Genomic DNA, 26,163 nt, shown 5'->3' on the forward strand with positions numbered 1-26,163 from the left:
GATGCTTGGTGCGGAAGGGAGATTTAATCCTCTGTTAATTCATGCGTAAAATAATTCATCCTGGGGCCATTTCAGTTTAAGAGGTTTTAGTCTGCTGTAGCTAAACCGGCTTCTCTAGCTGTGATTGATAATTTATTCAAACTGGGTTGTTATGACTTTCAAAAACTCTTGAAAATTTGCCTGAACTCGCAGAGTGCTTAAGGAGGAGAATTATCTGCGCTATAGGATCGCTAAAAATAAAAACACTTCAGCTGTAACAGACAGTGGCTCGACAGTCATAAGGTGAATCGCAGATCACGTTGTTGAGGGAACAGATAGTGATTTTATGGTGCACTACGTCCATAGACGTCTGGCTTTCTTGACGTCAGGAGAAGTCGGAGCGGACCCAGCGCTGCGCACAAGCACAGCAAGCACACTCGCTCCCAGAGGGAAGAAGAACGCATCACAGCCACAGATCGCCATTTAGGTACGTTCCCTTTTCAGTTCAACATTCATTGCAGGCTCGTTTGCATTGTGCTATTTTTTTCTGTGAGACAAAGTGCCTTAGCTGCACTTCCTTGTCGCATGTCCGCAGCCTCCTGCTTAAACCTAAAGATGCTGTCTTCATTTGACTGCCATACCCTTGAGCGCTGCAGTATGGTTCGCACACCCACACCGCCTATTCTTCCTGTAGTCTATGATAGTTGCATGTTCACCACGACCCACGAAAAACGGGCTCGCTGTGGCATTAGAAGCATATCGCATCGTTTTTAATTTCTATTCAAACTTGCTTGCTTGCCATTCACGCCCTGCAGCCCTGCAGCCTCTATTGTCAAACCCTAATCATTGGAATAGCCTACAGTTTCCACTTCAAAGATCTCCAAGGATTTGTATATTTGTAGATACTCATTCTTCAGAGAAACCCAATTGCTTCAAGCGAGGTGTTAAATATAGCACAGGTCCCCCAGCTGGTGTCTGCCTACAACCTACTGACCATGCGTTTGTTTTTGCCACGGTATATGGTCGCTTTCTTGTGACAGCCTCTGCTGCACTGTTTGCCCTACTGTATTTGTGATTTTTAGAACTGGTGAACCGTCATTTTTTGTGGTTGGTGGTTTCTGTTTGTAAACTTGCCCTAGGTTTGTTGCGTGCAGGTTTGTGATCTATTTCTACTTCTTATCTCATTAATGTCTACATCTTAATAAGACATATCTTGCTTATCTAATTTGTCCTGTTTAATAAATTCAAACACAAGAGCTGTTGTAATTTTGTATTTTATTATCATGCGCTTACTTCCAGCTTTTTTTCTTGTCATTCAGTGCAGCACACCAGATAACCGAGTGTAATCTAAAATAATAAAAAAAAACACACTGAATATTTTGTTTAATTTTGAATATTAAACACTGTAGGAATGCACAGATTGTATACAAATTCCTAAAAATGTATATCTCCACTTTGCATTGAAAGCTTTGCAAAACAGGCAACACATAAAAGTGGAAGAGAAAAAGTGGATGTTTTTTCCTTAAGAATTAAAAAGAAAAGTCTTAGAAAGTAACCAAGTCACTAATTCCCGGAATTCATAATTTAATTTGTTTCTCTATTGAAAATCAATGCAGTTGATCTGAACTTAATTGTGCATACTCTGAGTCTTTTCCTTTATTTTTTTTCCACAGCTGTAGTGTGGCGTTTCCCATCAGCATTGTAGGATGCCTCTTGGAGAGGATGGAAATGGATGGAAAAAGAAGACATCAGACATCAAAGAACATTACGACTTCAAAGAAGTGCTGGGAACGTAAGTAGTACTTACAGTTTAGTTGTCAGATTTCGGCTCGATGGCTGACTGGCCGAAACTTGCAAAGGCACTCCCACACCTTTTGGGAATATTTGAATGTCACACTCCTTTTTGCTGTGTCTGCATTACACCAATACTGCTCAAATCTCAGCAATGGGAATGCCTCTAAAACACTATGGATAACTAGATACAAAAACAGCCATGTATGTTTAGAATTTGAATTAAATTTCCCTTCATTATTGGAGGTTCTATCATTACAAAGATAAAACCCATAGAAGTACTGGTAGGTTTCTAGAGTCTGAGACATATTGTGAAGCTGGCATCTGTTGTCCATGCGCATTGTAACTTATGAGTACTTGCAGGTGACAGAGTGCATACGCACGTTGCATGATTTATTGTGGTGAAAGCAAAATAATGAGGATTAACACAGCCTGACATAGCCATTCTACCATATATTTCCACATCATTTAACTACTGTGTAGCACCTATCACTGATCTAAACCATACTCTCAGGAATGCAGCTACCATGGCATCACCAACTGATTTGCAACTCCAAGCTTCAGTGTTTTTTTTGCTGTTGTTGTTGTTTTTTCTTTTTTGTTTTGTTTTGTTTAGGTAGCAGTGACCATATGTGTAAAAACTACAATTAAATGCAATTAAATAAATAAAATAAAAAAGAGTACTCTCTAGAGTTTTTATGAATTTCGTACCAGACTGTAAAACAGACTGTTTAGTGCTTTAAGTTTTGTCATTTTAACACGGAGTCTAATGGGACTGACTTGTTTTTGGAACTAGCCTCCAGTGGTCAGCAAAGGAACTGCAGTTTTCAGCACAAGCGTTTTTTTTTGTTTTGGGTTTTTTTGTTTTTTTGTTTTTTTTTTGCTCCAGAGGTTAGCGCTTGAGGAGGATGTGAAATACTTGTAGGCTGTTTGTTCTGGGTTTCCTCTTTCCTACAGTATACATAATACATTTTCTCCTTTTATGAAAACTCTAAAGTAAAAAAGAAAGAATAAGAACACATTTCATACTAACATAAAAACAATGTAACTGGATAGATCCCTTTTATTTATACCAGTTATAAAATTGCAATTTTCAGTACGACTTGTTACTCTTTATCCTTTTCATATGCGTCTGTGGGAGCTACTCCATCATGGCTGACAGGAGGATATAAGACTGTTGTATGAACTCCAAACTTGGGTAATCAGGAGAAGTTGGCTGTAACTGCTGACTGCAGTTTGCCAGGAAATCTGTTGAAGCTTGAGTCCAACCAGTCATGTAAAATCTGGCGGTGAATCATATTTCCCGCTGCCCTCATATTGACCCTGATTACATTTTGTTATTGCCTCATAGTCTGGAATTTGAAATACATTTTAAATCTTGATTTAATAAGTCTACCAAATTAATCTTCAACCAGCTGGGTTCAGGTTGCCTTGCAGTCTGTGATGGTGAAGCATGGGTTCATGCAGACCTGCAACTGCACCCTCCAGGGGGACAGGACTGAGCCCAGATGGTCAGGTGGGCACCTCTCCACCCCTAAACTGAGTACAAGTGACCTAGCACACATCCACCTGTGATGACACGGGTGCGCCATATGTAGTGTGGCTGTTTTCTTTCCTCTTGGAATCACACCTGCTTCCCCAGAGAGGCAACACAGAATCAGATATTAATGACTGCACAACTCTGGTCCCCATCCAAAACTGTGAGATAGCAGTGGGTAGATGAGACTGTCTCGTTATCTAAAACACTGTAAGAGACAGAAAATCTGTCGCTCAGAGCTGTGCATGCTGTCTGTAATGCACTTTGACTGTATGTTTCAGATTTCATGTTTGCTGCTTAATGCTCAGAACTCCTGAAATGATTCTACCAGGACTTCACAGCAACTTAAAACAGTGACTGTTAAAGTGTGATATTAAAGGTTATATAACTTGGATTGAAGTGAGTAAAATGCCAGGATGCCATGCTCTCTTATTCCAGAAAAAAAGAGAAAAAGAAAATGCTGTAGTAATATTCTTTCCCTCCTGTCACTATAGCTGGACCTAGCAGAGGGTAGAATTAATGTGTTGACGGAAAGCTCCTTATGCTCAGAGAAAAGATTACTGGGGAGCTTTATCCAGGAATTCAGTGTGTGAAGTTAATTGATTTATGTTGAAATATTATATTCAGATCCGAATAATCCTCGCAGTTCTACCTCTGTTTGAAGTCCACTGGAGAACAAATTGTCCTCATGGTAGTGTTAGCAGATGGGGGAAAAGAAATCCCCCCACTACAATTAATATACCTGTCTTGCTTTGGAGACTGTTTTTCACTTTTGTTATTCTCATGCTTTTCTCCTTCAACACTGTGAATTACCAAGAATGAAATGAATGAGACAGAATTGTAGGGCACTATAGAGGCTTGTGATTCTGTTAGTGTAATGAAATGCACAAAATTGTACTTTTCCCAAAACACAATATTTGGGTGACATGCTCTTAAGAATTTGCCCAGTTTTAGACTCTTGCTGTGTTAAACTATTCATCAGTTTATTTAGGACAGCTCCTAAAAACAGACAACTTGTTTCTGTCCAGAGGTAATGCAATCAATCTACCAGTTTCTCCAGAGCACATTCACTCTAATCCTCAACACACTTTTTTTTCATTTATTGACAAAACCCAAGTGTCATCGGATGATTAGATAAATTGTGCCAGGCAACCGGGTGAGACTCCATCAAGATACAGTTTTTAACACCTACCTAATTGGGGCTGGTTGGGGCTCATGTGGTGGAACGCTCTATCCCTCTCCCTGTTCCTAATGTATGACTGAAAAATTGCAAATTGTAACACTTTGTAACAGAGCCTAATTTATTTATGGATCAATATTATCAGCTATTATTAGATATTTGACGATCTATTTGAATGTGTATTTATAACAGTTGATACATTAAAATGTAAAAAGTGAGAAGAGACACGAGAAACAACCTTCAAACCTGTGATGAATGCTGACGTTGTGTTCTCATTGGCTCCATTTTTAGTCACCACCATGATTAAGCAGCACATACAAAGACACTACATTTGTGCAAATTAATTGCATGCTGTGTGTTCAAATGTTTGTGCATGTTGGAGGTTTTTCCCCTGTTTGTTGAGATCAGTGTTGGGGTCATTACTCAAAAAAGTAATGTATTACACATATTACACAGAACACTTTTAAATAAAGCAGTATGTTACTTAATTACTCCAACATGAACAGGTAAAAACGAAGCCTGCAGCCTGACTGCTCAGCAGTTTGTTTCCTGTTGAAGTTCAGGGTCTGGCTGCTGGGATGGGATCAGCATTCACTCAGCTTTAACATCACTCTGGGGTCTTCGCTAGCTTACCGTTAGCATGCTGTCTGTGCAGATGATTTCTAAGAGCAAAAGGTGCGTTAGCAGCATAATGTGGTTGTTTGCAATTTATACTTTACCATTGCACTCTTCTCCTTTTGTGCAGTCAAAATAAAATGTCCATAGCCCCACTTTAGACTGCACGACAACTTTCCTCCTCCAGCACACAAACTGAAATCAACTGATTGTAGCGTATTTGCAAGTAGGATGGATAGAAAAGCCGACAACACATTCTGAGGAATCGAACTACTCAAACCGGTTCTTGATTCCCATCTCTAGATATATCAGAGTATCACATTTATAAATCATAAAGTGTCATGAAGTATCGATATCTGTCTTAAGGAGCTTATATCAGTCAACCTTTACTTTGTGGAACTACTAATGTTAAAAGGTATTATATGAATGCAGAACGTGTTACCAAAGGGTCAAGGGGAGCAGATTTTGTTATCTTTGGTCACCTGCACAACCTAGATGTAGCTTATTGTGCAGAGATGTGAGTTTTCTGTTATCTTTCATCATGAAAAATGCAGTAAACAAATACAGATAGAATCTTTTTTGTTTGTTTGTTTGTTTGTTTCTGGAATTAATAGTCATGAGGTTAGTAGACAAAAGTTCAGATTATATTTTGATACTTGTTATGGAGGTGTAACATGTGATGAGAGTCTAGCTGACTCAAGTTTCTTCTGTTTTGGCCCTCTTTACCCAGAGTGTTTGTTTAAGACTTTAAGATGGAAGGAGAGTCCAGGGGCCAAGGCATTGCTGTAGTTGCTGTGGTTTATTACTGCCATTAATTACTGAAAGCCTTAGCTTTTCTGTATCTCAGTTGTCCAAATAGATGTCTTTTTGTTTTACAGTGTGGATAAATGTCCTCTGAAATCACTTAATTTAATGTGTTTATTTACAAAACAGAATGCTGCAGCTTGACTTTAATCATGAATAGTGATAGTGTGCAGGAACATAAGTTCAGTTTATGAGTGCTGTGGACAGGGATTATACCCATGAGCTGGTAGCTTGTCTAACAGAAATGAGCTACACAGAGGCTACTTAACAAATCATTTAAACCACCAAACAGTAGTAAAATCAGTCTTAAGCTTCCACAGCAGAGTGATTCTGAAGTTTACTGCTGATGCCTGATTCTTCTTTTAGAGCTCCCTGTTAAGGAACAAGGTAATTACATGATACCAAACAGGTTTTAGAGGAATAATGCAATAAGTTCACAATCATAGTTTACACCTAAGCGATGGTATCTGACTCAGTTTTGGAATACCCTTTGTTTCAATTAGTTTTAACATCAAGACCTAACTGACATTTTAAAAGGGAAGCTATTTGGCATAAAGTATGACTCAGAAAGACAGGATAACAATAAAATGAGCCTTAATTTCAAATAAAACAAAGAGATGAGGCAGGTCAGCTTTAAGAACTACTTGTGCTGTAAAGGTGGATGATGAGTATAAATATTGTGACTGTGCAGTACTCAGAATCACTGGAAAGCACTTGTGCTGGTTAGTTTGTTTGAAGAGAATAGGAGAGGAGTGAAGAGGTTTGACTTACACATAACTCTAACAGAGTTATGTGTAAGCTTTGCTGGTGTGAATGTATAAAGATATTTTTGCAATGCAAAAAACTGATCTAGAGATAATTTTGAATTGGATTGTACTGTATATCCACAGAGATGCAGTCTTCTTTTACACTCTCTCAAGCCCACACACACACACACACATTATGGATTGGACTAAAATGGGAATGGTTTTTTTGGGACTTGGAGGCGTGTTGGGTTTGAAGTGAGTATTTTGTATCAGGTGAGATCGATAGACTTACAGGTCCTTGTAGATGTTTTCAAAAAGGGCAACAGTTTTTCCTGATTGTGAAGCTGATTGTGAATCACCTAAAATTCAAAAAAAGAACCCAATAAAAGTAATTGCCACAAAAATTTATATTTTTGAACTAAGGAACTCTCAGAGCTTAGAAAAAAGTATTCATTCTTGTTACAGTCCTGAGTAGCAAAGACTTAGACCCGTATGTGACAACCTGTGTTCAGTGAATATATAGTGTTAGTGTAGAGTTAAGGTTACCATCTATGATAACTTAGAACTCAGAGCGTTAAGGCTGCAACTTAGTAAATGAAGTCAGTGGCTTAAGACTAAAACGGTGCAAATACACTCACTGGCCACTTCATTAGATACAGCTTGTTAGAAGCCTTGGATTTAACAAGGGATTATTTGAGTTATAGTTACCTGCATATCAGTTCTGCCCATTGTCCTCTGACCTCTGAAAATAACAAGGCATTTTCACACAGAAAACTGAGGGTAACTGGATATTTTATTTTTCCTGACCATTCTCTGGAAACTCTGTTTTCAGATTGTTGTGTGAGAAAATCCAAGTAGATCAGCAGTTTTTGAAATATTCAGATCAATCAGTCACCATCAATCAGACCATGTTCAAAGACACCTTTCTCCTCCTTTCTGATTCTTGATTTGAATTCCTGCAAGTCTATATGCTGCCTATGATATTTGTGTTAACAAAGTATTGAAAAGGTGTACCTAATGAAGTGGCCAATGGGTGTATATATGTACAAAAGTCTTGAGCAACACCTATTTCTTCTCTTGAAACCTGTGTAAAAATACATAGAAATAGCATGTAAGGCAATGACAGAGTTGTACCATGTCAATGCCTCTACAGATGGCTACAGACATTCACTGTGCTTCCTCTCTTATTATCTGCAACCAATACCAACGAAAAACTTTGAAATACCTTGAAATACCTTTGAAGGCCTGGAGAACACTGATGCTAACGACCACTTTACAAAATTAACAAAAAAATGAAGGGTGACTCAAGACTTTTGCACAGTATATTATGTACAAAAATGTGTGTGTGTGTGTGTGTGTTGTACAGTGATACCACTAATTAGAGTAAAAGCAATGCGAGACATTGATTTGAGAACGTGTGAATCAATATTTGTCCATTTAGACAGCTGGGCTGATAGTGTCATCACCAACTTGTGTTTTGTGTGTGTGTGTGTGTGTGTGTGTGTGTGTGTGTGTGTGTGTGTGTGTGTGTGTGTGTGTGTGTGTGTGTGTGTGTGTGTGTGTGTGTGAGAGAGACAGACAGACCCATAAAGATGATCTATCTATCTATCTATCTATCTATCTATCTATCTATCTATCTATCTATCTATCTATCTATCTATCTATCTATCTATCTATCTATCTATCTATCTATCTATCTATCTATCTATCTATCTGTTTTTCTTTTTTCTTTCTTTTACAAGGTGTCTTATTCAAACTGCCAAGATGACAGATGCATCAGTTATGAGTCTTGAGTCCAGTGACTCATGTGAAATGTATTTATTTTAGTTTCTTAACAGCGAGTTGATGCGCATGCCCGGATTATTTACTGGCAATAAATACATTTCCATTGTATGTTACCAATTGCTGGTTAGATACAGAAACGGCGTTTTAATCAGAGACTGAAAAAAAAGAAAACCTTACAGCTGGATGAGAACATACAGCCCCATTTTAACTGGGTTTGCTCCTGTCCAGGGTTAAAGTACACAGCACTTCACATATTCTCATTAGTTTAGAGCAACAGCTACAGTAGCTTCCTCTGTGTTCCTCTCCAAAACCCGTTGAGAGTCCACCCCTACTATGTCTCCAAGGAGAAATGAGCAACTGGATGGTTAATTACAGTGTGTCTCATGGCAACAGTGGGAAAGTGTGTACATGTGTGTGTATGTGTGTGTTTATATGTACATCTATGATGATCCTTTTCTGGCTCTGTCGTTTGCTCTGTCATTCTGTCACTCACAGATATGTGCTGAAATCACGCAGTCATATTGTTTTAAGACACTTTCGACCATTATACAGCTACATAGTTCTATTACAGTTAATGATATTTTATGTTTATGCATGTTAAATTACATTTTGGATCATATATTTTTATATTCTTTTATGTCTATACATTCTTGTCACAGCCTTTATCGTAGTACTAAGAGATTGACTTTTTTTAGTCACATGACACTGTTTAGAGCAAAGTGAATAAACTGTGGGATTGAACTCTCAATTAGGCAATCGTGATGAGAGGTGGGTGATACAGCCGGAAAATTATATCATTATATATCAAGGAAATCTGTGACTATGAAATCTATGATACTATAGAAAAAAAACTCAACAATGTTTCATCAGTAATTGCAGCTTGCAGGCAGCAGTATTTATCAGTGCAAACACAATGAAGAGCACTTCCCATCCTTCTTTTCCAATGAGCTACTGTCACTGATGACAGACTACCTAATTCAAAATGTGAATCTATTTCCACAAGGTGCATGCAGTAGATGTACCATTATAGTGCAATAGTAGTGACACAGCATTATTTCCAGTGACACAGCATAAATCACACGTAAGCACAAAAAGTAGCCTAGGTCATGTTTTTCACTGAAAATTTAAAGTAAAAGTACTAAAAAACTGCTTGACAGAATACCTGGCAACCTAGCATTGTAACTGTTTAGTAGTCAGTAAAATATTGTTACATAATAAAGCTGAAATTGAAAAATATTTTCTACTTGAGATGATACTTAAGTTGACATTGTTAACCAGCTGGCTAAAGCCATGCTTTACAATCATGTAACCACAGGGTAATTTCCATCTATCGTTTGTGCTTCCTGTTATATGAAGTTTAACTAGCGACTGCAACTGGTTAGCGCTCCAGCAGCACTTGTTGAACTATCTGTTTACTCCTGGCTCCCACATCACAATCTGCTAGAATCTCCTCCTCATGCATCTTCAAAGCTTGTGTTTTTGCCTCAAATGGTGGAACAAATTTTTTCCACTTTTAGCGGGAACAGTTGTTTTTGTTTTGTTTGTTTGCATATTTTGCAAAGCATTACATTTTATCTACTTAGTCTTCATTGGGGACTGACTCCATACTCTCACTCTCAGACATGCCTGTGCTTTTAAATGTATTCCAGTATTATTGTATGATGTGGCACAGCCCTAATGGTAACTAATGTCATATTTCCAGATGGCAGCTATTATTGCTAAAAAACTGATAACATTTTAAACCCAAACCTGAGTTGGCACACTTTTCTGTTCAGGAAAGTAAAACTTCAAACTTTTTGTGTACCAAAGTGACTGTTTTGTCAGTCACTTTGGTACATATCTCAAATCACTGCAGAACAATTCCTGGTGGTATTTCTTATCAAAAACACACAGTAGTCTACACGCTCAAAATCTTTATCAGTACAAAGTAAACAGACTTTAGCTGTCAGTGTAACAGTGAATTCTGTGTTTCGTGATGTAAACTGCACTGTGGGTTTAAAGGCAATGATTGAAAATCCACAAGGTCACACTTTTCCAGTACAACAGTACACATTACGGCATATGGGTGATTGGACAGGATTCACATTTATACCTGTGTAATTTGTACTGCAATTTGCTAACAGACCCTATTATTTTGATATGGAAAATAAAAAGATAAGACTCTTTCACAGCCCTTTATCAGAATCAGTCACAAGGAAATTCTGTTATTTCGTCATGTTATAACTTGTTCAAAAGGACTGACACCTAGGTGCTTTAGAGCTAGTATAGAAGGAGCTGTTGTATACAATTTGAGCTGCATGACACAAGCATTTAATAATGTGGGCAGTTAGTAGTAATGTCCAACAATGTGCCAAAGCATTAAAAGGAATCAGCTCGATGATGTGTGCGGTAATGTGGAAGTTGAACAGGTAGTTCTAAGAATTTCAGAGAAATGTATCAAAGCAAGGAAGTGTGTAAATGCCATTTGTAAAGTTAGTGAGGTAGTTCTTTTTACAATGTAACAGTACATTTCAAACACATATTAAAATGAGATAATACTGCCCACATTTCCATGAGAAAGTCACGTGATCACATTAGCACTTCCATTGGTCTCTCTCCCCCCTCAGGTGTTGATTGCCTTACTTTCAATCACCCCCATAAAGTCAGACAGAGTTTTACTGACCGATAATGTAAGTTTAGCACTCTTGACCCTCTGATGAAAGCCTATGTAGCTACAAATGCTGCAGGCTTAAACATATTAAAATGCTTTCAAGGGTCGATGAGAAATGGAGGTTTATGTAATTTTGCTCTGAGACTATTTTAGGGATGTTTTAAAAATGAAACTGGAGATGTGTGTGAGAATTGGTTGCTTTCTTGTGCATCAGCTTCACTATGCAAATGTTTCTACTGCTTTGGTTCGTTGAGCACAAGATGGCCACGGTACAAAGCCATCTCAAGGATTACCACGGATTCAGGGAGAGCATTTATTATGGAGAGATGACAGAAAAAAAAGAAGAACCTTACATCAGCTTTGTAATTACATATTAATTAACTTTAAAAGCAGAAAGGATATAAAACGAGAGATTATTATTTAAGATTTTTATTAAAATGCAAACATTTTGAGTTATGGCTCAAAAGATGACGTTTTCTAAAACTTGAACATCGAACATGCTTTTGTGTTTTGAGTGACAGTGTTGCTTCGCACACATGGAAAGGATCCCTGTGGTTGCTAACAATGTTGGTGCATTCAGGTCTCCTCCTGAGCTCCCTCCCACGCTCCTGTGGGGAGACTGTGTAAATACAAACTATTCTGCCTCTCATCATCACCAGACCGTAATCTATAATGCAGTCTAGTCTCCCTCAGATACAGCTACACTACATTTACTCTATCTATTATTGAACATCGTTTCCTTTTTTAAAGCAACTTCTCTTCCCATCTTTGTATGTGACTGTTGCATCACCTCCCAAGCCTTTTCTCGGCCCTCCAAAATCCTCTTGGTAATGCCACCGTTGTGAATTATTCATCTAAACATCGCTCTCTCACGCACACACCTTTGCAACACAAACACAAACCCCGATGGTTTGAATGCAGCGTATGAGGAGGTCTGGTGTGGTTAAGTGGTAAATTAAACATTGGTGTTTTCATAGCACTTTTCCAGGCCTATTGACCGCTCATGCATTAATGCACAAATACAGTGCCTTATTCAGTGCGTGCAGCCCTTTATCAATCACACTCTCAGAGAGGGAAATTCATTTTCATTATTTTGCACAAGGACGGTACAACATGCACACCAGAGGAGCTGGGGTTCAAACCACAAACCTTCAAGTTAGCAGAACATATAAGAAGAAATAAGAAGATTGCGCCAAAAACCTGTATATTTAAACATATATAATTATTTTTTATTTATTAAAGCTTATTAGCTTGAATGTTTTGTTAAAAAACAAAACAGAAAACAACTCTTCGTGTGTTATTCTTTCGTGTCACACTCTCTAGGCATCGTGGCACAAAGCTTTCTGATTTTGTCTGTTTCAGTCCACACTCCTCACATGTTTCTCAATTACTGTCTGATTGGTGCATGTACTCTTGTGTGTGTTTTAGGGGCGCTTTCTCCGAGGTGGTTCTAGCAGAGGAAAAGAGGACTCAGAGGCTCGTGGCCATTAAGTGCATTCCCAAGAAAGCGTTGGAAGGCAAAGAGAACAATATCGAAAATGAGATCGCAGTACTACACAGGTGAGGCCGCTGGAGTTGCTCGCGATGCATCGGCTGCTGCTTTGTGTCCAGCTGGAAGGATCAATCAGTGCAACCTGGTACTACAATGCATATACATCACTCCAAAATATATGCAAGGGGTCAATTGAATGGGTGACTAAATGCATGGTGTCAGTTGAAACAGTAGGATTGTGCACCGGAAATGTCAGGAGTAAAGAAGATAGACCTATTTTTAGTGTCCCTGTTGCCAGGGCAACAGCACACAGAGGCGGAGATGGTGTGGAGTTCCCCGCAGCAGTGTACTGAAGAAAGAGAAAGAGACATAGAGGGAGGAGAAGTGGAGAGGGTGGGGGGGGGGCAGTATTATAGAGGGAGAATGATATGAAAGAATGGGAGGAGTGGACTGAATATTTAAGTCAGAATGAAATAAATAAAAGAGACATGAGAGTGAGGGAGATGAGGGAAGTTTGAAAAAAATGATCTGAGAAAAGACAGAGGGATTCTCTCACCCTACGAAAAGTCACATTAGCCCTTCTCAGCTGCTGTTGTGTTAGTGATGCCTCATATGCTCTCAACTTGACTCAGCAGCCAAGAGAGATGCTCAACCTTCTGTTGGCTGGTTCATAACAATAAGCAATCCAAATCAATGTTTTTAGAGACTAACATTTGTTATAGCCGTGCTGTTAGGCCCTATAAGTGTTTTTTTTTTTTCATTTCTGTAGGTACAGAAAAGAGTCAAGAGGTAATCTATCTAAAACTTAGCTGTGATTTCTCTGGGAGGCTGTCACATTTTCTATTTTTAGGGAGCAGTGTAAATACCTTGTTTTAACCTGAGTTCATTATTGTACACATCACGGAAAAGAGAGAGCAGCGTTCACTAAAATGGGAATTATGCAGCAAGAATGCCATCTGGTGACCAATTAAATATAAACGTTTGGTGTTTGGTGAAATGTGACTTGTTTAAAAAAAAATATGAATTAATTAAAAAAGAAACAGATTTCTGATGATTTCTGTTTGTGAATTTTCAGAATCAAGCACCCCAATATTGTTTCGCTGGAGGACATCTTTGAAAGTACATCCCACCTTTATCTTGTCATGCAGCTGTGAGTTCTCCTTCCTCATTGCTTCCACACAACTGCCAACTGCACAACACAAGATACACATGCCTCTCATATTTTCTTTAAAATAGCCTGGAAACATTTGATTTTGTTCTGTTAATTTAGAGAAAATACATCTGGAAAAAGCTTCTTTTTAAAAAAATCCGTTACATATGACATTATGTAACACCGCAAATTTGACAGTGTATCATATTTGTATTAATATATATCATTTCAAATGTTCAACTCATGAAATCACTAGCAGGATGAAGCAGTCTTACGTAATTCGGACAATTTGCTAAAATTCAGTAAACCGTTGGAAACGACATTAACAATCATAAAAGAATAAGATAATAGATTTTTTTATTTAAACAAATTTAAGCTCATGTTGAAGAGAAAATCACTTCTAATACTTGCAGTACTGTAGAGACGACAGAATATGTAGCTCTTTTCCCTGCTTTTGTTTTACTGACAGGGTGTCTGGAGGTGAGCTTTTTGACAGAATTGTGGAGAAAGGTTTCTACACGGAGAGAGATGCCAGCCAGCTCATCCATCAAATCTTGGATGCAGTCAAATACCTCCATGATATGGGGATAGTCCACAGAGACTTGAAGGTATCTTAATTCAGCAAAAGACAGAGATATAAAAGCTCAACCTGTCTTGCAGTTGGCTTGTTTTTCTTTCTTTTCTCTTTTTTTTCCTAACCTTCCTCTTTGATCTTTCTTCTTGTCTCTGCAGCCGGAGAATTTGCTGTATTACAGTATGGATGAGGACTCGAAGATTATGATCAGTGACTTTGGGCTGTCAAAAATTGAGGGGGCGGGCAGCGTCATGTCCACAGCCTGTGGTACTCCTGGATATGTGGGTGAGGCATTCAATTCTCTGGTCTTCTCACGTCCCCCCGTCTCTTTCATGTGAGCTTAGCACTAGCTGTTTCAGCTGATATCCCCTCTTTATACTCTGCATTGTGAGAGGCTCTTTCATCCACTATTGAGTCAACTGCAAATGTTTCAGAAGTGCTCTCTACCTGTTTAACATGACCTGGCAGATCACATAGTATTACTGAAAGGTCAAGATTACTTGAATTCATCCTCACTGCTGCTCTGTCTCATATATTTTCTCACTCTGTGAATGTGGACTGCGTGCGCTTCAGCTCCTGAGGTGCTCGCTCAGAAGCCATACAGTAAAGCAGTGGATTGCTGGTCCATAGGAGTAATTTCTTATATTCTGTAAGTCGCAGCCTATTTATCCCTGAGAAGTATAAAGAGCGTTTTGGGGGGTTTTCTTGCATTAAATAAAATCCAATGTGGTGTCTACAGATTATGTGGCTATCCTCCGTTTTACGATGAGAATGACGCCAAGTTGTTTGAGCAGATTCTGAAAGCAGAATATGAATTTGACTCTCCATACTGGGATGACATCTCAGATTCAGGTAACCATGAAATGTCTACTACAAGTACAGATTTTAAAAAAATACATAAATAACAACAAATGAGATTATTATTTTTACATGAACTTAAATTTTGTTGGCAGCCAAAGACTTCATCTGTCACCTGATGGAAAAAGACCCTTTGAAAAGATACACATGTGAGCAGGCGCTCCAGCATCCATGGTAGGAAAGCTAAAATACTGGATCTATATGTAGCTGCTATAATGGCATAAAGAGCAGTGTGAAAATGTTTTCAAGTTTTTATTTATTCATTTGTTATATTTGATTTTTAAAAATTTTTCTGGTTTCTCAGGTGTGACATTTAGGCTTCTTTAATATCGCAAGATGCAACAATCAATCAGTTATTGACTGCAATATTGTTTATTGTTTTTTCTTACTGTCAGTGTGCATATAACTGATTGCTTTAGCTGACTCATCTCTTTGATTGTGCATTGTCAGATGTTTGGGAAAAGCCCAAAGAAACATTTCTACATTGCAGATCAGCAGATCAATGTTCTACAGATTGGCTTATGCTTCAATGAAGTAATGCTTAGCCATGAATGATGCTAATCATTTTAAATATGAAGTCTCAGTCATGTGCCTAAAATTCCTGTAATTTCTCCAATTCTTGGTGACTTTCAGGATATGTGGTGACACAGCTCTGGATAAGAATATCCACGAATCTGTCAGCGCACAAATCAAGAAGAACTTTGCCAAAAGTAAATGGAAGGTCAGTTCCTCGGCCGAATCACGCAGCACCCTGTGGGAAGAGCTGTATTAAGATTGCCAGCAGTTTCATTTTGTATGGCTTAACTGTTTTCCTCCCTCAGTAGCTGTCAGACACAGAAGGTTCTTACTATTTTTTTCCCCTTCCACTCTTTCCTCTCTCCATGTAGCAAGCATTTAATGCCACAGCGGTGGTGCGCCACATGCGGAAGTTGCAGCTGGGCACTAGTCTCGAGGGACCCAGTCAGATTACTCCCACCAGCCCCTGCCATGGACATCTGCTCCCAGAGGAGGAGGAGGAGGAGGATGACGATTTGGGGAATGGCGAGGAGGAGAGCTGTAAGTTAGCAGTTCACAGTGAATGAACATATGCAAATTCAATTTTTTCCCAGGAAAATTTAGGTGATTCAAGGTGTACGTTTTTAGAAATTGTGTGAATTTTCATGTCAAAAGAGATGAGTTTAATATTTCTTTCTTATTTAGGATAGCCCTAAAATGTAAGTTCACAATAATTTATGATGTCTGCGGTAAGTTTTTCAGTCATACAACCACAATGATTTATCAAGAGATGTGAATCTGGTACAATTGGAAATCTTGCCCATTTCTATCATCAGCCCTATATGATGTGAGTGTTGAATTAGGAGGAAGAGCTAGCTGGATTAGGCCAATTTACAACTTTGAACAGACTCAAGCTCTCAGACCCCAGAATAATCCGTGCTCTGCTCTAACATCCAGTGTCTAACTACAAGGATGGCCGTCGTGGAAGCAATGAGGGCAGCACGGATCGGGACAGCCTGAGAAGCTGCACCTACTGCTGCAGGCCAACTAGTCGGATCTGAGCACAACCTAATAGTGTTGTCATGTCACATCGAATCCCTGGAGCGCCCAGAGCCCGCCGACCCACCGACCCGCCGACCCGCCCAGTCTGGCCAGGAATGCAGAGCAGCTATCAGGCACGGTCCACCAGAGTACATCCACAGCCAGCAGATCACTGTTACAGTGCAGACAAAACATACATTTCCTTTGCCCGGGGAAAAAAAAGAAAAAGAAAAGATAAATAATAATTTTAAAAAAAGAAAAAACTTCATGAGTGAAGATTTACAAGTTTTAACTGCATTGCATTAATGGTAAACAAAGCTGCTTCAAGTAGGCATGGCTCTTTTAAAGGATCTTGCAATATGGTGATCCAGAAACCCTCCACCAATACTCCTCCACCACCACCACCATTGAAGCACGCTGTTGAATAAATCTAGGTGAATGTGGCCATTGACATTTTGCTAGTACTATAAGTGGTTGGCTTCAGGAAGGGCCTAGAGTTTTAATCTGTGATGAGATAAAGGTATTCTCTTCGATTACTTATCTCTTATATTATCTGTCATCTGCAGTACCTCTAATCGCAGTTACAATGGGCGTCCATCTGGACCACATGCTAGACATTTCTCGCAGCCTTCTCCAAAAATCTGGCCAGACAGGGGGGAAAAAAAGCTAATGAAAACAGTACTGAAAGCTCCTTCTGCATGTCTTTATACTCTTCACCCATCAATATGACTCAGTCTAGTCATCGACCAAGTAGCTGTTTAGTTAAATCTCAAGCTGTGTCTTCACTGCTGATTTCACCTGCCTATCTATTTCTGTTTGGTTAACCCTTTTTTCCCCTCATATTGTCATTATTTAGTGTTTCTGTCTTTTAAAAAAAATAAGTATTCACTTCTTTTGTTTAAACCCTATTTGCAAAGGAGATAATTGAAAGTGAAGGGTGATTCTGGGGTTATGGACTCTATATTCTGGCTCAGACTGGGTTTGTGAAGGGTCATTCTGACCTGAAGTGTCTGCATGCTTTTTGTTAGGGAAAACACTGAAATGTACGAATATCAAAAGGAGACTTCTTTGTTTTTTTTTCTTTGTTTGTTTGTTTGTTTTATGGCTGTTCTGTTATCTGAGGCTCAAACTGAGATCCCCAAAAGTCTGGAAATCACAGTAATCTCACCTTCCTCCATTGGCGCTCTTCATGTTAGAAAAAGCATACAGAGAATCCACAACAAGTGGGAAGAAAACAAACATAACCATATCATGTTCATCCTCCCTGTTCTGTTTCTGACAAAGTGTCTAAATGTCCGCCGGCTGTCAGTCTCGAGGTCTGGCTCCTGCTGAGTCAGAGGGATCTCAGTCTGCGCGCTCCGCCTGCTTTGTGCTGTGCACCTCTAGTGGAAGAAGTTTTGGTCTACTGTTTGCATGACCTGGTTAAATATGTTTACATGAATGATGATCAATTAGTATAAACACACATGATTATTATTACTCTGTTGTACTGAAAAAAAAAAGATGTAATACTGTAATTTTGAGATATATAATGTGAAGTGAGTAACACCAGAAGTAATGTTGTTAACAGAATACAACACAGCACAGTGGACTTATCATTTGCATTGACTGTGATGGTCAAGTCTCTACCTGAGTGACAATTCTCCTGTACTATGTTTATTTCCACCTGGAATCTCTTTTAATCGTTCTGTTTTCTTGCTTTTATTACTTATGTTGAATCTCTCCAACAAATCATTACTAGCTGATATCTAGACATTGGTGGAAAAATAAACAAAAACACATCAGTGCCATTGTGTGCATCATCTGTCAGCCAGTGTACAAGCTTTGTTCCTCCAGAGCAAAAGGCCAAAAGTACTAAAGCCATACGGGGAAACTGGAATGCTTTACTAAAGATACAGATCAAGCATGTCATCATTTTTTAATGTATGACTCAGGTGAAGGACGGCCTTCGAGAGATTTAAAACAGAAAAGGAGTGTGACGAAGCATTTTCCCTCCAACAGCTTGCTAGAATTACTTAAATCCTGACACTTGCCATTATAAAATGTCTTGATATGTTGTGTTACATTAGTACGCAAACAGTCCACTTTAGTTGAATTTAAACCTGTTTATTTCCCCCACTCATATTATCATTTTCCCTCATTTTGTTATTGATACATATAGTACAGTAAAAGAAGGCTATCACTCTGGATTTACATGACTGTAATTGTGGAAAATATGCAAACTGTGTTTGAAGGGCTTAATGTTAACTGTAAGATAGCCAGTGTTGATGACTTTGAGAAACTGGCTATTATATGTTTGGTAATGACCTTCTGTTCAACCTTTCCTGGGATTTGTTTCCACTTGGCTGTGTTTTTTTTTAAAGCTTATATTACCCATTACAAACACATCTAAATTCATAAAGAAACACATGTATATTATATATATAAATATAAATATAAGTATATATTGTATATCCTTTTTTGTAAAAGCTGTTTTGAGCTACAAATGTATGGATGCAATGCATCATGGGTTATTGAACAAGATGTAAGAAAATAAGATTTGTACCCACAGAGATATGATTGCTGAACCTGAAATAAAACTTCCTTGTCTATGCATTGTGTGTTCTGTCATAATATAATAACCGGGTTTGTGAAAGATTTCAGGTGAAACTGTAGAAATGTAAAGTGTGCTGATTCCAAATAGCCTGCAACAGGCAATGCATTCACTTTTTTAAATGCAGCGCTTCTTAACTCACCGATCTCAATACTACAAAATTACAACTTTTAAAATAACCACGATCAAATTTGTTTGATTAAAAAATATTTAAAGTATATTTCATATCTACAGATCTAGAGTAATTGTCAGTGGTAACATTAATCACAAATGTACATGTTTGCTTGTCTAGTATACAGTATGTATGGTATGCGGTTCTTCTGTCAACTAATAATATGAATGTCAAAAATTCTGAACATAGTAAGAATGTAGATAATTACGGTGGCCCCTAGAGACAAAGCACGTACAAACTCCAAAGCACATGCAAACTCCAAAACACATGCAAACTCCAAAACACTTGCAAAATCCAAAACACTTGCAAAATCCAAAACACTTGCAAACTCCAAAACACTTGCAAACTCCAAAACACTTGCAAAATCCAAAACACTTGCAAACTCCAAAACACTTGCAAAATCCAAAACACTTGCAAAATCCAAAACACTTGCAAACTCCAAAACACTTGCAAAATCCAAAACACTTGCAAACTCCAAAACACTTGCAAAATCCAAAACACTTGCAAAATCCAAAACACTTGCAAACTCCAAAACACTTGCAAAATCCAAAACACTTGCAAACTCCAAAACACTTGCAAAATCCAAAACACTTGCAAAATCCAAAACACATGCAAACCCAAAACACTTGCAAAATCCAAAACACTTGCAAAATTCAAAACACTTGCAAACTCCAAAACACATGCAAACTCCAAAACACTTGCAAATTCCAAAACACAACGGAAGTGCTCCAGGACGCTAGGGGCAGTGTTGAGCTTTCGTTACCTAGTAACTACACAAGCCAGGAAGTACCAATGACCGGATTTGGGCTCTATCCCAATTCAGGGTCTGCAGCCTTAAAGGCCACATTTTAAGGACGATTATGTCACAGCGACACGACGAAGGCTGTCCCAATTCAAAGGCTGCTCGAAATGCGGCCCTCAAATGCGTCCTTAATTTCCCTGAATTTTAAGGATGGGTCGGTGTAGCCTTCATGGCCCAACATATCCCAGATTTCATAGCGCCGTGGTGTGGATAATTTTGCCGAAAAAACGGGCGAAGCGGAGCCGCCAAAGAGTAAACTTTCAGAAGTAAGTACTGAATATTATGTCACTTATTTATGCTAAATGTTTTATAATGAAGAACATTAAAACATTACTGTTGGCCACATGTCAGCAAAGTTAAGTGACATTAGTGATGTTTGTACTAACTTGGTTTTAAAGCCTTTACTTCAAAATATATGCCGTTCAATAGTTGACTTTAATCTTACAGAGAATGTGATGATTTTATGGATAATTAAAGTCAGTCATATATCCACAAACACAACAAGCTGAAAGTCAGTGATGCTGCTCGGTTTGCAGTCCTGAATATGACGGCACAAGCAGGATTCACTGCACTGTTAATGTTAGCTATGTTATATTGCTGCCTCTGTTCGGTGGTGTCGAGCCAAACGGACTTTAACGTGTGTTTGAACGAGCTGACGGTTCACTCGTTAAGCTGAAAGAAAGATGCTTTAATCACAGGAGTCACACATGTGTCCACTGGACCATCTGGGAACTCTTCTTGTTTAGCACTCGTAATAACACAAACACTAAATCCTCCTTCTCTTGTGCTGTTTTGTAGCAGTGTGTACACCTGAGACTGTCACCTGTCTGTCTGTCCTGCACTCTCTCCACAAACTGGAAACTGCTGATACCAAGCCGAGTCTGCTAGGTCCATGTTCTGTACTTCTGTCATGTGATGTGTGCAGCAGGAGAGAAGGACCCAATGTGCGGACTCCAGGAGGCAAAAAGTGTATTCCAAAAACAGCTTTATTGCTGAACATAAAATAACTAATCTGAAAATACCAATAAACTAAACAGGCAGGCTGGCAAATGGACCACACAGTGTGGGATGAGTGAGGTCACAACACAGACCAAAGAAAACACAGGGCTTAAATACACAGAGGGAGCAATCAGGGAATGGGAGACAGGTGGGTAACACAGCTGGGAGAAATCAGGGCTAACGAGACAAGGGAAGTAAAACCAGATACATTAACATGAGACACGGACGTTCAAAGTAAAACAGGAAACATAACACAGAGACGTGGACTTGACAAGGGGCTACAGCTGACAGGGGAGACAGCAATTATGGAACACAGAGACATAAACCATAGGACAGAGAACTCTAAGAAACCAAAAGACTAGAAATTACAAATAATATCAAAGTTCAATAATAATGTAAAACTGAAAACTCTGGGTCGACGACCCAGGCACCCCAACAGTAAAAGCTCTGCGTTTCACTTTAATTTGTTTGTTTGACTTGTACCATCCAAACTGTAAAGGAAAAGATTTGTTTATGGTCCAATGTTGAATACCTATAAAGGCTACAACATAGAATAGAATAGCTTTTTTATTGTCACTGTTACAAGAACAGTGAAAGGCAGTTTGGCATCTCTCCATGTGTGTGGAGTACACAATAGCGTAAGTATTTACACAATAACAGACAAATTAACATTTACACAAGAAAGATATGTACAAGTGACAGGGGATTTCTTTAAATCACCCTGCCGTTCTTCATCTGAGACGTCTGAGTTAGAAAACACTAACACACTGCAGTTCTTCTTTTACTCGCGAGGGCAGCCATTTAACGCAGGATCTGCATCTATTGACTGTCCGCGTCCTTTATTTATACAAGATGTTCCTGTGTGTGTGTGTGTGTGTGTGTGTGTGTGTGTGTGTGTGTGTGTGTGTGTGTGTACAAAGGTAACAACGTCATTCAGAGCAGCGGGTTTTTCCCCTTCTCTACATTTGCATGTTCTTGTAAGAGAGCTGAGCTTCCTCTTCTCTACATCTAAATGTTCAGAACAACGGGAAGCGGTTAGTATCTGCATAAGTTCATCACACAAGTTACTAGGTGAAAAGTCATATAGACATGTGCTTAATGATGAATTAAGGAATACATTTCATAGAGCTGATCACATATATGTTCAATAATCTTCTAACAACAAGTTATACATACACCTGCAAACATACACGCACATACATACATATATGTATATATACACATATTTGCATCCGTACATACATACATACATACATACATACATACACACACACACATTTTCACATACACGCTTACATCTATATACATACACATACATGCCATCTAACTAGTAGGTGCATTGAGAGGTGCAGTGTGATCAGTGATATTGCACATTGAGTGTGTGGGGAGGATGATATTGCACATTGGGGGGGGTGCTGTTGGAACTATACTAAATAATGTTATAATAAATACAGTTTAAAGAGGTAAGGGTGTTGAGGTAACAGTGTATATACTATCCTCCTAAGACCCGAAGTCTTTCATGGCATGCATTTTTAATTTCTCTTTGCTATTTAAACTTATTGGGACCTGATGAATGTAAAACCAAGAATTACCAGATTTTTTTTTTTCTGAGAAAAAAAACAAAAAACAAAACACATAAGAGGACATTCACTTTAAATTTCGATAGAACAGTGGCAGTGTAATGTCCTCGTAAGTGGATATCAGGTCCTTGTAGAGCGAAATTTAGTATTTTGGTCTACACAACCCAAAATGTGATGCCCACATATGTGGACGCCAGGTCCTAGGAGGATATACACAGTGTAGGTAGAGCACTGTTTTTCCCTCCTGAGTCCCCTGAATCCCAAATCCACTGCTAAAACACCGACAGCACACAATGCACCCGACCCTGACGGTGCTTCCTGCAGGTGGTGGACCTTCACGTGGGTGGGCCCCTGTCCCTTTTTTGGGCTGTGCCCAGCCACGCTGAGCCCGAGTCCCAGTCCTCAGGGGCTCCAGGACCATGGCCAACTAGTGACAGAGCACCCGGTCCATGAGGCACTTAGGCTCCAAACAATCTGAAAGGTACACACTGTGACAAATTGGTACAAACTGTATGGAGTTGAGAAAGCTGTTTTTTCCTTGGGCTCTGCCAACAAGAGTACCAGTCAATCAAAACTGAATGGTGGAATTTGGCGTCTCCAGTCCTAACTCATCCCTTTCCTTCACCGGGCTCACCAGAAGAGCGATTTCAGCCTCTCTCCATCCTTTGAGGCCATTTAGGTGATACATCTATGTGGTCCCTCCCCTGTCTGACCATACCACTTCATAGTCAATGGCTGTGTCCCAATTCAGGGTCTGCACACTTGAAGTACGCATTTCAAGTGCGATCACGTCACCGCCACGCGACGACGGCTGTCCCATTTCAAAGTGTACTTCAAATGCATACTCCAAATGCGCCGTCGATTTCCCCAAATATCAAGCGTGGTCCGGTGCACGCTTCGTGGTCCCATATATCCCACAATCCATAGCGCGGCGGTGGGTGTGGATCATTTTGCCGCAAAATACGGCAGAAGGGAGTGGCCGAAGAGTGAACTGTCAAAAGTAAGTACTGAATATTATGTCACTTATTTATGTGCGAATGTTTAAGAACATTAAAACATTACTGTTGGCCACATGTCGGCAAAGTTATGTGACATTAGCGATGTTTGTACTTTCAGCGTTTACTTTGTTCTAAAGCCTTTACTTTAAAATATACGCCGTTCAATAGTCGATCTTAATCTTACAGAGAATGTGATGATTTTATGGATAATTAAAGTCAGTCATATATCCACAAACACAAGCTGAAAGTCAGTGAATGCTGCTCGGTTTGCAGTCCTGAATATGACGGCACAAGCAGGATTCACAGCACTGTTAATGTTAGCTATGTTATATTGCTGCCTCTGTTCGGTGGTGTTGAGCCAAAGCGGACTTTAACGTGTGTTTGAACGAGCTGACGGTTCACTCGTTAAGCTGAAAGAAAGATGCTTTAATCACAGGAGTCACACATGTGTCCACTGGACCATCTGGGAACTCTTCTTGTTTAGCACTCGTAATAACACAAACACTAAATCCTCCTTCTCTTGTGCTGTTTTGTAGCAGTGTGTACACCTGAGACTGTCACCTGTCTGTCTGTCCTGCACTCTCTCTCTGTTTCTTTCTCTCTGATTGTGGAATAAAAGTATGAACATGTATTTATAAGTTACACTTGTGTTTGAATCCTGCAGCTTATCACACATTTGATTTCCATGTGTGACAACTGCAAGTGTCCAGAGTGAGGACAGACTGAGGGACCCACTGCTGCACATCATCTGTGAGGCTTTGCACCCCTGATGATCCACCAGGACAAACTCAGCAGTGTGTGAGGAAGAGGAGGAGGAAGAGCCAGCAGCAGCTGACAGATGGAGAGAATAGACAGACTGTTCCCTGTTTGTGAAGGACTGCTAGGAAAGTTTAACATAACTAATTGTCTGTCCTGAATCAGTCTTATTAGGTAATGTTCAAATAATGTTATCATCCCAGTGTTTTCAGTGTGGGAGAAAGTACTCAGGGCCTTCAAGTTACACACTATGAAAGGCAGCAACAAGTTTAATATTCAGAAACCTAAAGTATGTATCAGCAGCAGAATGGAGCTAAAATAAATGTTTGTTTCAGTTCTATGAAGCTTTGAGTATTTTGGATTAGTAGCACTGCTGTGTTTGTTGCATCATATTGCTGTAACTGTTTATATGCTTTATATATTCTGAGGTAAGTTGATCTATAGTGTTACATCATATTCTATAAGGATGTTATGTGTTTGTATACTTTCTGCCCAGTTTGACCCATTTAGCAGAAGTCAGCCTGTTTAAGGCTCTGATATCTATTCTGTATGACTTAAAGCAGTTATGACATGCTCTGATTTTCTCACCCAATAAAGGAATATTTAATATATCAGTCTACTCTTCATTTTATCAGAAACAGTTATCACAGTTTGTACATTTTCTTTTTATAAATATATGTAAGCAATGAGCCAAATTTAGCAATGCCAACATACTGAAGGAACAACATTTGTCTCTTATATATGATACACCTATATATGCACTGTCAAAGATACTTCTCTTTGAGTGAAGATTTAAGGTGATAAGACATATAGATAACTGCAACTTGAATCTGTACTGGGGCTCAGTATTTGACACAGAGTTCATGTTCACTGCTGTAATAGCTAATAATGATTAATATAATAACAATAATATTGGCCATATTATATTTACATTACCAAAGTGATATGACTTTAGTCTCATGAACAACATTAGCTAATTGTTATTTACTAACTAATCTTAAATGACTGTTCATTACAGAAATGAAGCCCAAAAATCATGTTTTACAGTCCTGTGGTCTCAGCCTCAGATACTTATCAAATCACACAAAGCTCTTGTAGAAACAAACAAACAAATGAACAAAATATGTTCTCCTTCATTTCTGTCAAAGTTGTATGACACGTTTCCAGCGGTTAGTATCATGGTTGCTAGGCAACCTGGGAAGCGCGACGGAGACTAGACCGTCCCATACAGACAAACTTGCCGTTTATTTTGCAAATTGAGCTCAACACTGCCCCTAGCGTCCTGGAGCACTTCCGTTGTGATTTGGAGTTTGCATGTGTTTTGGAGTTTGCATGTGTTTTGGAGTTTGCAAGTGTTTTGGATTTTGCAAGTGTTTTGGAGTTTGCAAGTGTTTTGGATTTTGCAAGTGTTTTGGAGTTTGCAAGTGTTTTGGATTTTGCAAGTGTTTTGGAGTTTGCATGTGTTTTGGAGTTTGTACGTGCTTTGTCTCTAGGGGCCACCGTAGATAATAAGCATGTAAAAATGTTTTATTATGGATTAAATGAACAAACTAAACACCTAATAAA

The 26,163-nt window shown here is 39.0% G+C and overlaps 1 protein-coding gene across 1 annotated transcript; it reads left to right on the plus strand.

Moving 5' to 3' along the window:
• Window positions 1–309: 309 nt before the first annotated feature.
• On the plus strand, window positions 310–19,284 carry camk1a (calcium/calmodulin-dependent protein kinase Ia). The gene is made up of 12 exons (XM_031757660.2): window positions 310–466; window positions 1,653–1,771; window positions 12,516–12,647; window positions 13,655–13,729; window positions 14,199–14,337; window positions 14,462–14,588; window positions 14,877–14,952; window positions 15,043–15,155; window positions 15,257–15,335; window positions 15,795–15,882; window positions 16,049–16,217; window positions 16,614–19,284. Exons 2-12 carry the CDS (start codon window positions 1,686–1,688, stop codon window positions 16,715–16,717), a joined length of 1,188 nt encoding a protein of 395 aa, XP_031613520.1. The 5' UTR covers window positions 310–466; window positions 1,653–1,685; the 3' UTR covers window positions 16,718–19,284.
• Window positions 19,285–26,163: the final 6,879 nt, after the last annotated feature.

Source organism: Oreochromis aureus, linkage group 5 (genome assembly GCF_013358895.1).
Source record: "Oreochromis aureus strain Israel breed Guangdong linkage group 5, ZZ_aureus, whole genome shotgun sequence".
Lineage (NCBI taxonomy): Eukaryota > Metazoa > Chordata > Actinopteri > Cichliformes > Cichlidae > Oreochromis > Oreochromis aureus.

Coding starts and splice junctions, on each gene's coding strand:
- camk1a (XM_031757660.2), top strand. CDS start 1,686: ATGCCTCTTGGAGAGGATGGAAATGGATGGAAAAAGAAGACATCAGAC. Junction 14,338..14,461: donor TAGTCCACAGAGACTTGAAG/GTATCTTAATTC, acceptor TTGTCTCTGCAG/CCGGAGAATTTGCTGTATTA. Junction 14,589..14,876: donor TGGTACTCCTGGATATGTGG/GTGAGGCATTCA, acceptor CGTGCGCTTCAG/CTCCTGAGGTGCTCGCTCAG.